The sequence below is a fragment of the Lepidochelys kempii genome, chromosome 6 (assembly GCF_965140285.1).
Source record: "Lepidochelys kempii isolate rLepKem1 chromosome 6, rLepKem1.hap1, whole genome shotgun sequence".
In the NCBI taxonomy this organism is placed as follows: domain Eukaryota; kingdom Metazoa; phylum Chordata; order Testudines; family Cheloniidae; genus Lepidochelys; species Lepidochelys kempii.
In genome coordinates this window covers 128330171-128343514 of record NC_136385.1, presented here as the reverse complement: position 1 = coordinate 128343514, position 13344 = coordinate 128330171, and the positions used below count along the sequence as shown (strand labels likewise).

Here is a 13344-nt window from a genome sequence, read left to right as displayed (position 1 = left end):
CGGTCACATGAAGTGGCTGGGCCCCTCCCTGCAGAGCAGCTGAGCCACGAGCTGCGCCAGGCAGGGAGAGGCAGAAGCAGAGGAGCAGCTGGGAGCTGCACAGAGAGGCTGCTGCTTTCTGGGAGCGGGGGTTGCTGGAGGGAGGGTATGGCTCGAGCTGTTCCAGGGTTGGGCTCCCGCACCAGCACCAGGCACAGGTCGTCAATGCCCTCAGGCAACAGTTGAAATGTTCCTTCCTTCTGTCCAAGTGGGCTGTGTATGGCTTCGTAGGCCAGGGCGTCAGAGGATAAGCCAGGACTCCCAGAATAAGCAGACCGACGTCCACACCATTAATGTCCACAGTGGTCTTGAGGGCAAACAGTTCTTTGTCCATTATTCTAAAAAGAACTGAGTTCCGAAAGATCCTAGCACTGTAGACCCCTCCCGACCACTCTGCATTTATGTCTGTTAATCTGCCACAGTGGCCGACCAGTCATTGGAGCACCCGGGAGAAATACCCCTTTCTGTTTATGAGTTCTGCACCTGGGTGGGGATGTGAGAATGATAGGCACATGGGGTCCATCAATAGCCCCCAAGTGGTTTGGGAACCCCTGGCATGCAAATCTATCAATAATCTCCTGAGCACTATGCATTTTGACAACTCAGTTGGACAGCACCTTATCAGTGGCATAGCAGACCTGCATGACAGCGGGCCCCCAACGGTTGATGGCCCCACAACAAATTGGTTAGTTATGGACCCGTAGCATTCTGTGGTGACCAGCTTCCAGATGGCAATGGTGACCCTGTTACTCCATCGGTATGGGGCACTGCACGTTGGTACGCTGTCATGGCAGCTCCAGCGTCCGTTCTGCACAGATCTCAAAAAAGGTAACCCTCCCCATCCTAAAGTTCTCTTGCCACTGCTGGTCATCCTATGTCTGCAAAACCGTCCTCTCCCACCACTGCTTTCCTGGGTCCGGAATCGGTGCTGAATGCTGAGCAGGTGATCCTGGAACTGGGCCTCTTGTTCCAACAGCTCAACATCGTCCCCTTCCTTCTGGCTGCCACCGCTTCAGAGTATTCTCCTGCCACCGCAGGAGCTGCAGCTGCTGGCCTAGGACATTTTCCTGCTTCTGCACAATCCACGTCATCTGCTCAGTGGTGTGCCGGATGAAGACCAGCATCAAATTCGTCCAGCTTTGACTACTGTAACATAGCCCAAGCAGCCGGTGCTTATTCACACTCCTCACCATAGCGCTGCGGAGCAGTTGGGTCCATGACGGCCAACAGCCATTCAAAAACGGCACAAGCTCACCCCAAAGGGAAACGTATGGGACAGAGATGGTGGAAATGTTGGATCATATTAAAGAAGTTCTGTATTAAAATCACAAATGAGTTTGATTCCCCATCGTTTAAATTCCAGGGTATTACTAATTAAGAGGTCTCTTGGTTTTTAGTACTGTTTCTCTCCCTCTCTGTGTGAAACTTGCAAGGTACTAATTGTGTTAGTACATTCTAAGACAGAGTCTGTTCTCAAAGCAATACTTCGTAACAACAGAAACAGCACACAGAGACTCCCTGCCCTTTTGTCGTATTTATCTTGCTTTGTTAACAATTGTGATTAAAATAGAGATAGAGGATGTATGTGGATGGATGCTTGGTGCGGATAATAACTGAATGATCAGGGAGGTGCCAGCCTTAGAATCCAGTGTCCATTGGCCGAAGAAGGCGTCAAGTGGAAACAACCAGAAGAACCCCGGAGGGAAGACTGGAATCCACCCAACAGCCTCAAGGATGGGAGAACCGAAAAACAACATGGTGCCGTCAGGAATGTGCCATCTGCTGATTGATTCAGCAACAGCATGATGAAGCAATTCCCATAGACTGGCGTAGGAATAAATTCCTATAAAAATGGACTCTAGAAAGTGAGAACTTTGGGGTCTGATTCTGCAAACCAACTTCCAGGAGTGTCAGATGAGCATCTGACAAGGCCCTGCCCCCTCCTCGTGTCCAGGCCACCTGGCCAGTGGCTTGGCATGAGCAACTCTAAGGCTGGTAACTATGATAACAACCTTGCAGAACCTGTGTGCGTGTTTGTGTGTATGAATGAATGTGTGAATAAATATGAAATTGAACGGAATGTTATAGCGATAACTAACTGCTTACGAGGATTCTTTCTGTATTCACAATAAATGTGGCATTTTGCCTTTTCCCCTTTAATAAGATCCTGCTGGTTTTTATTTTATTGGTATAACAGAAACATGGAATTAAAAAAATCTGCCTGGTTTCCCACAATTCACAGCAAAAACAATCCCAAAATGCACATTGCTCAGCTGTGAAACGAAAGACCCCGGGATACCCACCCCCGCAAGACCACCACAGCCTCTCTCTGCAGCACCGCGGCAGAACGCTCACATGCTGCAAATTGAAAACGCATCAGCTGTTCCGTGTGCATGCTGTTGGAGTGAGTTACCGGACCTGCATCAAACAATTTTGGGTTAAACTCCCCCCACCCCCATAACCACACCCTGAATCAGAAAAAAAACCCACTCGTTGCAGAATCAGAGTGTCCACAGGGGGAAGCTATGGTGGAATAAATAGTCTGGGCAATTTCCATGTATAGACAAGCCCTCACATATGCCGTTTCTTCTGCTCTTTTGGACCCACATAACTTTAGGAGGGCACCCCTGGCAATTGCTACTTCCCTTTCACTGCTGCCAAAACTGGCAAAGTGTCAGTAGTCTACACTGGGAGCAGCTGACCACAGCAGTCTGGATACTTTATCCTGGGCGATGGGCACAGCAGCAGACAATATAGTTTCATCATGTGGTGAGAGTACTCATTCCATTCCACTAGTATCTCTAGAGGATGTTAAACAGAAGTTACTAAAGTTAAACATTTTAAAATCAGCAGGTCCATATAACATCCAAGAGTTTTAAAAGAGCTGACTGAGGCACTTGCTGGACTGTTATTGTTGATTTTCAGTAAGTCTTGGAGCACCGGGGAAATTCCAGGAGACTGGAAGAAAGCTAATGTACCAATTTTTAAAAGGTAAACAGCATGATGGGGGTAATTATAGGCCTGTCAGACTGACATCGATCCCAGGCAAGATAATGGAGCAGCTGATACAGGACTGATGAATAAAGAATTTATTAATTTATTAAATTTGATTAATAAAGAATTTAAGGAGAGTAAAGTAATACATGTCAATCAACAGGGGTTTATTCAAACAAGACTCTGTCAGACTAACTTGAGATCTCTTTTTGATGCGATTACAAATGTGGTTGATAAAGGTATTAATGTCGATTTAATCTACGGACCTCTGTATGGCGTCTGACTTGGTGCTGCATGACATTCTGATTAAAAACTGACAATATAAAATTAACATGGTACACATTAAATGTATTAAAAACTGGCTAAATTATAGGTCTTGGAATGTAAGTGTAAGCAGGGAATTATCATCAAGCAGGTGTATTTCCAGTGGACATCAGTTCTTGGCCCTATGTTATTTAACATTTTTAATCAATGACCTGGTAGAAAACCTTAAACCAGCTGTGATAAAACTTGCAGATAACACAAAAATTGGGAGAGTGGTAAATAATGAAAGACAGGTCACTGATTCAGAGCAAGCTTGATTGCTTGGTAAAATGGGTGCAAGCAAGCAAGATGTGTTTTAATACAGCTCAATGTAAATGTATGTATCTAGGAGCAAAGAATGTAGGCCATATTTATAGGCTGGGAGACTATCCTGGGAAGTAGTGACTGAAAAAGTGGGTCATAGTAGCTAATTAGCTGAACATGAGAGCCCAATGTGACTCTGTGGCCAAAAGGGCTAATGCAGTTCTTTACATGCATAAAGAGGGGAATCTCCAGTAGAAGTAGAGAAGTCATTTTGCCTCTGTATTTGGTACTGGTGCGACCACTGCTGGGATAGTGTGTCCAGTTCTGATGCCCACAATTCAAGAAGGATGTTAATAAATTGGAGAGGGTTAAGAGAAGAGCCACAAGAATGATTCAAGGATTAGAAAACCTGCCATATCGAGAGTTTGCTCCTTGAGTCTATCTATTTAGCTTAACAAAGAGACGGTTAAAGGGAGATTTGATTACAGTTTATAAGTATCTACACAGGGAACAAATATTTAATAATGGGCTCGTCAATCTAGCAGAGAAAGGCATGACATGACCCAATGGCTGGAAGTTGAAGCGAGACAAATTCAGTCTAGAAATAAAGCACAATTTTTAATGGCAAGAGTAATTAACTATTAGAACAACTTACCGAGGGTCCTGGTGGGTTCTCCATCACTGAAAATTTTAAAATCAAGATTGGATGTTGTTCTAAAAGATCCACTCTAGGAATTATTCTGGGGGAAGTTCTCTGGCCTGTGTTACACAGGAGGTCAGACGAGCTGATCACAATGGTTCCTTTTGGCCTTGGCATATATGAATCTCTGAACCCTGCCTACAAATGCGAAGCAGGAAATATCCAGGACCTCATGTTTCTAGGATACTTGCCAATTCCAGGTAAATCATGACTTTTTCAAACCCTATTAAAAGGGATTGACAGTTGGTTTGTGTATAGTCTAGCTGATATCAGAGTCATTATGCTGGCCTATTTAAAGGCTTGGAATTTAACTAACAGAGGCACTGCAGAAGGATAAGCAGTTTCCCTTTTGTTGTCCTTGCTGTGCAGTATGTTCTTGGGCTTCAAGCTTCTGGGTGATCCTGAGAGGAAAGTGAGTGCATTTAACCAGAGCCTCCTCAGAAGAGACATTTAGCTCATTCTTATAGGTGGTTCTGGGTAATCCTACTGATCACACACTTTCCTATGTGGGAAAGAAAGAACTCTCTCTTTAAGCAAATTTAGGTATTTCTATGCACAGAGCCACTGACTGCCCGAGGTCGGTGTTTAACGCTACAGGCCATCCACAGGAGCTTTCCTGCAAATCAAGAACAATTTGTATGCCTAGTGGGATGGGGGGAAGGGTTAATGTAATATTTTTAACCACAAAATACAAAAGGACATGATATTGGAACAATACAAGTGAACTGGACATTTTATTCTTTTCACACTTCTTGGACAAAGCTTCACTTACGTGCGAACACCACTATTGTAGCAATTTACAGAATTTTAAAATGTTTCCTTTTAAAAAAAAGTTGTTTACAACTCAACAGAAATAAAGACTATTTTACAGAATTTGATAAAAGATTCAGAGCTAAAAAAAATATCTAATAAGCTTTAGCCTAAACAGTTATCACCCTGAAATTTAATTAAAAGAGAATTCCTTATAAAACTATCATTCAAACATTCAAACATTTGTACATTCAAACTCCCTGATTTAAGAATCAAAGTGCATGACTGGTTTACTTTTTAACATTCTTTATTCTGTTAATACACGTTAGAGCCACACCTCATGTAGGAGGAAGTTACTTTGCAATCTTCTTGTATTTACTGTTGATAGGCAACACTTGGTGAGCGGACGTATTTTAGCTGTGCAGCTATGACTCTTGCTCAACTAGTCTGCGTTAGTGTTTGAAGCACCTGGAATCCCATTCTAGCTTTATTTCGGCTAAAACTAACGTGCATAAAGATTTCTCTTCAAGAGGCGAATTATTTGGGTTTATAAATTGACATATTAAGTTTAGTAGGAGTTCGCAAATATTTTTCTGATAAAGTACATTTCATCAGAAAAGCCAAGTAAGTTTTTAAGCCCCCCTGCATTGAGAACTTCTAGCCTATTGTATACCAGAGATGTAGAATCTGTTTATGTACCCGAACTCCCGTGCTAACACAATGCAGTGTATGTATATAACAGAAATCTATAAGGTAATCCTTTAAAAAAAAAAAAAAAAGGCGGCCAAATTGTCTGGTAGGCAGCTAACCACCCTTAATTATCTACATTTCCCAACATCTCCTGCACACATGCTTTTAAAGTGTACTTTGCAGCACTATGTCCCTGGGGCCATACAATTATCTTTTTTGTAGTAATTATGCTGTACATACTAAGACAGTCATAGTTCAGTTAGGAAAGAGCTTGTTTTAAGTCCCAAGATTTTAATGAACATTCTCTACATTCCAGGGAACGGTTTCACTTCCAGGCACACTTCTGAAAACATTTCATAGTGTTTGAAGCAGCAAGTGTCAGAGGAAATACCAAGTTCACAAGTGTGTCTTTCAGTGATACCAATCAGTAGTCTCGAAGGTCCCCTCCGACCAACAGATGATTGGAAGTGGGAAACTTTCATGACTCACTGCTATTTGGACTCAAAGTGAAAGTAGTGTACAAAATGACTGAACTAAAGACAGATTTCTGTAATTTCCTCCTTTTCACATTGTTTTTACGAAGTAGATTTTCATCCGATTGCTCAATATGCTGCACAAAAGCAAGTTCATTTTGCATTATCTGTCTTTAAGAATAATTATTTGCTCTTCACTGACCCCCATGTTTTGCTTTTATGAACAATGGCATTTATTTCTCTCTGATCTCAGTAGGAAGACAGTGCTATGAATGACTGTGTGCATATGCAAATCAAGTAAGACATCCAAAGGAAATATAAAACCAATTGTTGGGCTTGGGCCTATCTCAGGTACTGTGCATTAATGGAGAAAGCAATGAATGTCAACTAACATTTTCAGCGGCTCCCCAACGATGCAATGACAAAGGGTTGTTTACAGTACTTCCATATTTACATTCCTTAAAGGGTGTTCACCAGTTTTTCTCATTTTGTTCATTAGTGAGGAGGTGAATTCCCCAATCTCTTGAAAGAGGGAGGGACCATCACAGCCTCTCCCTGGCCATGATGCCTCAAGGGGCCACCTTGCTGCATTGGAGATGCTGGGAGGTCCTGTTTAAACCAGAGAACATGGGAAATCAGAGTGCGGGAAGCCCATTTGGCAATAGCTCTTTCTGTTCCTCCTACAGCCCTCTAGTGACCACCGAGCAGCAGTTAGTGCAGCACCATGCACAGAGAGGCAGCTCTTTGGGGGGGGAAGGAGATGTCACTGACTCTGCAGTTGAAGGTGGCTCTTTTCTCTCTTCCAGCTGGGCACTCACTGATTCCTGTCCCCCCCATCAATACAGTATTTTGGGGGTGCTCTCCATTCCCCCAGGACTTATCTGATCTCACAATGCCTGGTTAGTAAGTAGAGAAGTAAAGGCTTATGGAGGCAAACAACCGACATGCTAGTTTTGTATTCTACAGACTAAATGCCACTGTTCATCTGCTGAACAAGACGACTTCCAGTTTATCTTCACTCTGACAAACTGCAGACTTCATTCAGTGCAGTCCCACAGCTAACCAAGAGTGGATACAAACAGTGCGGTGCCGGTTCATTTCACAAGCCAAATCTTCGCTCCGCTTCATCTGCGATCATTTTTGCAATGGCAAGGGAGGAGGTAGCGGCAGGAGATGGGGCATTTCTGACATGAAGAACTCTGCTTCCAATATCGCCAGTGCCTCCATCGAATACGAAGTCATCTACCAAATTTCCATCCCGGTCCAAGGCCTGGGCTCTTACTCCAGCTGGACCCCTGCAAAAACAAAGGAAGACTTGGTAATTAGAAAGAAAACAGCATGGGCTAATGTTATCTAATAAACCACGCCAAGTTGTGAGAGATGCTAAACAAAATACTGGCAATTCCTTTTAGGGCATTTAAAAGTGAAGCAGGACCTAGGAATAAACACCGATCAGTTACAAAACATGCAGGTTTATAACAGTATTAACTTGTGAATCCCCTTGAGGTGAGATGGGGAACCCTAGAAGCTTGTACATCTAGCAGGCCAAAGAAACAAGGAAGCAGACTAGAGCTAGTCTATTTCACCTGAGAGAGATGTGGTCTAAAAATACAGCTACACTAGATCTAATCCAAGCTCTGACACTTACCCACCCCCTGAGATCTGGGCAAGTCATTTAGCATAAACACCACTAAAATACCTCTGCCACAAATATCCATATTTTCTCCAATTTTCTCTTGTCAATAAGGGAGACGGATATTAGCTCACAGCCACCATTATACTTACCCTACATACATACTGTTGTATAGAGATTTTGTTACTGAAGAATATTTGTACCATTTGGGGCACCATGCCCTTCCAAGGGAAACCGAAAGTCAGATGTGACATGGGGGAAATATTCTGCAGCTGTGCAATGTGTGTAGGCTGTAGTCATAGATAGTTATTCCATGCTGACATCCCAGCAGTGAAACATGACTATGAGGTTCAGTTATTGTATTTCCCTCTCAGTGGAGCTTCCTGGAGGGCAGTGCAGGCAGACGCATACCTGCTTACTGGATTGATCACATCTATCACCGGTATTTGTATGGCCTCTTTTACCACTGTATCCAATGTCTCACACTCTTCATGTGTTCACCCTCACAGCACTCCGTGAGATGGGGATAATAGGAGCTTCCCTATTACAGATGGGGAACTGAGGCATGGAAAATCTAAGGGCTTGTCAACATGAAGAATTTTACTGGTATAATTATACTGCTGTAACTCACGGTTATTCCAGAATAAAAGTGCCTTTTCCCAGTTTGGTTTATGTCACTAAATGGGAAAAGGGCACCCTTAGTCCATAAGAAGTGTGTCTACACAGGGAGTAATTCTGGTATGAATACAGCAGTATAATTATACAAGGATGGTTATGTCAGTAAGTTTCCCCATGTAGACGAGCCCTCAGTGACTTGCCCTAGGTCACACAGGCAGAGCAGGGAACTGAACTGGGTCTCCCAAGTCCCAGCCTAGGATCCTAATCATTGCACCACCCTTAGGCTTGCCCTGCAGTTTTCGCACTGGATGCAGATGAGGAAGAATGACTGTAAGCCAGCTATGTTCATTTGAAAACTCTTTGAGCAGGGAGAAGGCTACATGCAAGACTTCCATCTTGAGCTTACCCTGATGATTCTCTGCATGCCAGTAATATTAGCCATTTAAGAATTTTTCACTCAAGCCTTAGGGTTTGTCTATACATAACAGTTAATCTGGAATAAAGTAGGGTGTGAATTTACAGCGGATTAGCTATTCCTGATTAACTCCATGTGTGGACGCTCATACTCCTGAAGAAGAGTGTCTTATTCCAAATTAGCTTAATCCACTGTTATAATCAGCATAGCTATTCCAGAATAATTTGCTTTCGACAGCCCTTAGACTGGGAGTGGACCACACTTTTCTGTAGCTGCCCTTAACGAGGCATACAAACTGTTCTATATCATCATGGTAATTGAAAACCAAGGCAAAGTATTCGTTTAGTTTTTGGGCTGTACGCCTGCATCTAGATTATCTTTAATCTCCTTCCCATTCACTCTGAGTAGTGACTCAACCTAATCCTTCCTTATTCTCTCTTTATTTATATAACTAAAACCCCTCTTATTTATTTTAATTTCCTTGGCAAGAGCTAATTCAGATTGACTTTTAGCAATTCTCACTTTATTCCAACATTTTCTAATCAACCCCTTTTTCCATTCGCTATAGGCTCTCTGCTTACTCCTAATAACCTTTCTGAGGTGGTTATTAATCGAGCTGGGTCTGGAGCTTTTCCCTGCAAGTTTCTTCCTCTTGGGATGCAAATTTCAGATAGTTTTGGTATAGCTGATCTGAAGAAGTTCCAAGCCTCCTCTGTATTTAAGTCCTTGTGCTATTCAAGCCAGCTGACTTTTTAAACTAAATTCCTTTAATTTCCCAAAGTCTGGAATTAAAAATAATAGTTGATGACCTGGTTTTGATTATCCAATCTCCAAAATATACTGGAGTACAGTAGGAGGAGTTCTTGAAAGGTCCTCAAACTCAAAAACCCTCTTGTGGCAAAAAGTAATTACTACATCTTTCCGACTGCAAATCAGCCTAGGAATTGCTTTTGTATTGGACCAACTTCTGTTGGTGAGAAAGACAAGCTTTCGAGCTTACACAGGTTGTCCCCCTCACCAACAGAAGTTGGGCCAATAAAAGATATTACCTCACCCACCTTCTCTCTCTAATATCCTGGATCCTATGGCTACAACAACACTACATATAGGAATTGCTTTGCCTGCCTACCCTTTCAATACAAATCAATAATGATTTGGTTCTCTCTTTTGGAGCTCTCTAAGGATATGTCTACACTGCAGTTAAACCCACAACTAACCCGTGTCAGTTGACTCAGGCTTGTAGGGCTTGGGGCTACGGGGCCTCTTTACCTGCAGTGTAGCTGTTTGGGTTTGGGCTGGAGCCTGGCCTGTGGGACCCGCCCTCCTTGCAGGGTCCCAGAGCCCTGACTCCAAGCAGAGCATCTGCATAGCAATTAAACAGCCCTGTAACCCGAGCCAGAGTCAGCTGACACTGGCCAACCACAGCAGGGGTTCTCACAACAAATTTTTTGGTGGCCTCAGAGTGTGGATGATGGTGTGGGTAGTGAGCCTGGGACCAGAGCCTGCTATCGCGTGGATGGAACCCAAAGCCCCGTAGCCAAAGACTGCCCACCTGCCCTCGGGAAAGTGGGGCATTCACCACCAGCCTGCACCTCCAGCGTTTGTGTCTCCATAGGGGGGCAGGGCTGAACCCCCACTGGTGGCCCTGGGAGAGGGACCACTGTCCCCACCCTCCAAATCACAACCCAGGAGGATGTGGCCACAAGAAAAGCCCCTGGTGGCCGCATTTGAGAAACACTGCATTAGGGTATGTCTACACTACAGTGTAAACCCAGGGTTAGTAGAACTCAAGTTAAAAGACCTTGGGTTTGTTAACCTAGGGCTTGAGTGTCTACACTCATTTGTAACCTCCATGAATTACTGAAACTTTAGGGCTTTGGCATCTGCATTATGCTGGCCCGAGTCCAACCACCTATGTCCCAGACTTCCTAGGGCCCTCCCAAAACATGGCTGCTCTAGCCCTTTGTTCGTGGTGCAGTGTGGGAAAATTTGACTGTCCAAAGGTCAAAGAAAAGTTGGCCCATGGGACTGTGGAATACTTTTGGCAGACTTCGAGAGCACAAGTCCAGTGGGGCTGTATCTACACTGGCAAGCATTAGGGCTTGAATGCCTGACTCAGGCTTGGACCCTGCACCTCTGTGGGATCCTGCGTCCAAGCCCCGAGTTAGTATGATTTGTGTGTAGATGGGAGGGGGTTAGGCTTGAGCCTGAGTTTGAATCCTAGGCTTTCATTGCAGTGTCGTGTACCCTAACATTCTTCCCCGGGGCTACCAGAAAATCAGAAGATTGTTACTGGTTTCGTGTCAGAGACGAGAACCACTAAAGCTGCTTCACTAGGTGAAAACAAGTCTAAGTCACAAAGAGGAGATTTCCTCTTCCATCTTGCACCTCAGGGTTCTTCCTCTAGGATCCTCTGACCCCTCACATTTTCCAACCATCCCCCATTGTCATCTCCCTGCAAAAGCCCCACGTTCCCACAACATTCTTCCCCATACGGAGGGCAGGCTGTTGCTCCCAGACCCCCATCAATGCTGCTCCCAACAGAACAGGTTGTTAAAAGCCAGAGCAGTTCTCCCCAGCAGGGTCTCTTCTGTGCAGTGTCTGCAGCATTCCCGCTACTTGGGATCGTAGACTCTACCAACTGAAGAGACCTGTCAGGGTCTCTAGTCCGTCTCTTGCCAGTTGCCGTGTATGGCTTGCTTCCTGGGGCACGTGCCACTTCCCCTAGAGAAATTATTTCTTGGCCATCCTAACAGACGGCCCTCTGAGGAAGGTTATCATAGAATCATAGAATATCAGGGTTGGAAGGGACCTCAGGAGGTCATCTAGTCCAACCCCCTGCTCACAGCAGGACCAATCCCCAATTTTTGCCCCAGATTCCTAAATGGCCCCCTCAAGGATTGAGCTCACAACCCTGGGTTTAGCAAGCCAATGCTCAAACCACCTGATATTTAACCTCAATTCTCCCCAAACACTTTCACCTCATTACTCCTAGTCAGACCTTGTGACAGAGTACAGAGGCCAACCAGATTTCCAAGCACACTCTGCTCATACCTCACGCAGGTGCTCTGCGGGAGCAAGACTGAGGACGTGAGGCTCAATCAGGTTCTTGAAGGAAAGCAGGAACCTTCAGATCTGCTTGCGAGCCAGAAGGGGAGGACGCTTGGGGAAGGCTGGGTTCCACAGCCAGTGGGGCATGACTGGGGTGATTATCCAGGCAGAGGATTTTCTGTTTTGTTTCTGGTTATATAAGAGTATATTGTTTCATTTTTTCTCCTTATAAGAAAAAACATGGTCCGGAAAAAAAGGAAACTCTGTCACACAGACAACTTTTGGACAGAGTGCTATGGCAGCTATCTATTCCACCAGTTTGGAGCGCTCACTTTTCTTGTGCTAGATTTCTTTCCTTTCCTTCTTGATTTTTACACCCTTCAAATACTGAGAAGCGTATGTCCCCTTCAGCCAAATTGGGCATATTTTAGCTACCTTAATTTTCCTCCTATCAGTCTCTGCTGCTTCCTAATAATTTCTGTTGCTACTCTCTAAGCTCCTCCCAACTTGTCCATCTTTCTCACAATGAAGGACAATGAACTGAACAGGATTTTGTAGATGTGATCAGACTGGTCATACAGAGGGACTATTATCTCCTCCTGTGAAACGAAGCTTTTGAGTATACAGGCCAAATGGCATTGGCCTTTTTCACTTCTCTATCACATTACAAACACTCACCTATAGCCCCTGTCAACCCTAGTTCTCGTCCAACTTTACTACCTCCCAGATTTCTCCCTCTCTGAGTATCAGTGTCAAATTTGCTCCCTCCCCAGGATATATTAGCAGTTTTCCAAGCTAAATCTCAGTTGGGAAGGAGGGAACTAATGTCAGATGTATGAATCTGTACAATAAGGTTTAACAAACAAACAGTGTTTTTACCTGAGTATATCACTGATGGTAACTTCAGGGATGAACTTTTGAAGTTGCTTCACCTGTGCACTAAGGAAACATGCTCTGTACATTTCACTCATTCCGTAAGAGATGTTTCTGAACACCAGTTTCCATAAACCACTAGAGAGTGAGACAAAACAACATCTGCAGATAACAGAATGGCATCCTGTATACTAAGTGCAGATTTACACCTCTGATAACGTACTATATGAAATCATTACAATCTACACACAGTATTAAATATGGATTGTGCAATCAGCTTCCCACCCCCACCATCCAATGACCTTCTCGTATTGGCTAAGAAAATTACCACATGGCTCCTGCTTCTAAGGACATCACCCTTTCCTCCAGTGTAGGATTCCTTCCCTGTAACAGGTTGGACCACAGAAACCCCCTTGGGACTGCCAACTGATGTGCCGAGACTACCTCTGAGCCCGTTTTCCCTGCCAGCCTGGGACTCCGACACCCTGCCTGGCTGTGCCAGACACGCTAGCCTGCTACAAACACAGACCAGGTCTGAACT

At 44.3% G+C, this 13344-nt stretch overlaps 1 protein-coding gene across 1 annotated transcript in view; it reads right to left on the bottom strand.

Moving 5' to 3' along the window:
- Positions 1 to 5015: 5015 nt before the first annotated feature.
- L2HGDH (L-2-hydroxyglutarate dehydrogenase) overlaps positions 5016 to 13344 on the bottom strand; it is a 46433-nt gene continuing 38104 nt past the window's right edge. Inside the window, exons 9-10 of the mRNA XM_073350201.2 lie at positions 12810 to 12941; positions 5016 to 7508 (exon numbers count right to left, since the gene is read on the bottom strand). Coding sequence (XP_073206302.1) covers positions 7313 to 7508; positions 12810 to 12941 — 328 coding nt within the window. The 3' untranslated portion in view covers positions 5016 to 7312. The remainder of the gene's footprint in view (positions 7509 to 12809; positions 12942 to 13344) is intronic.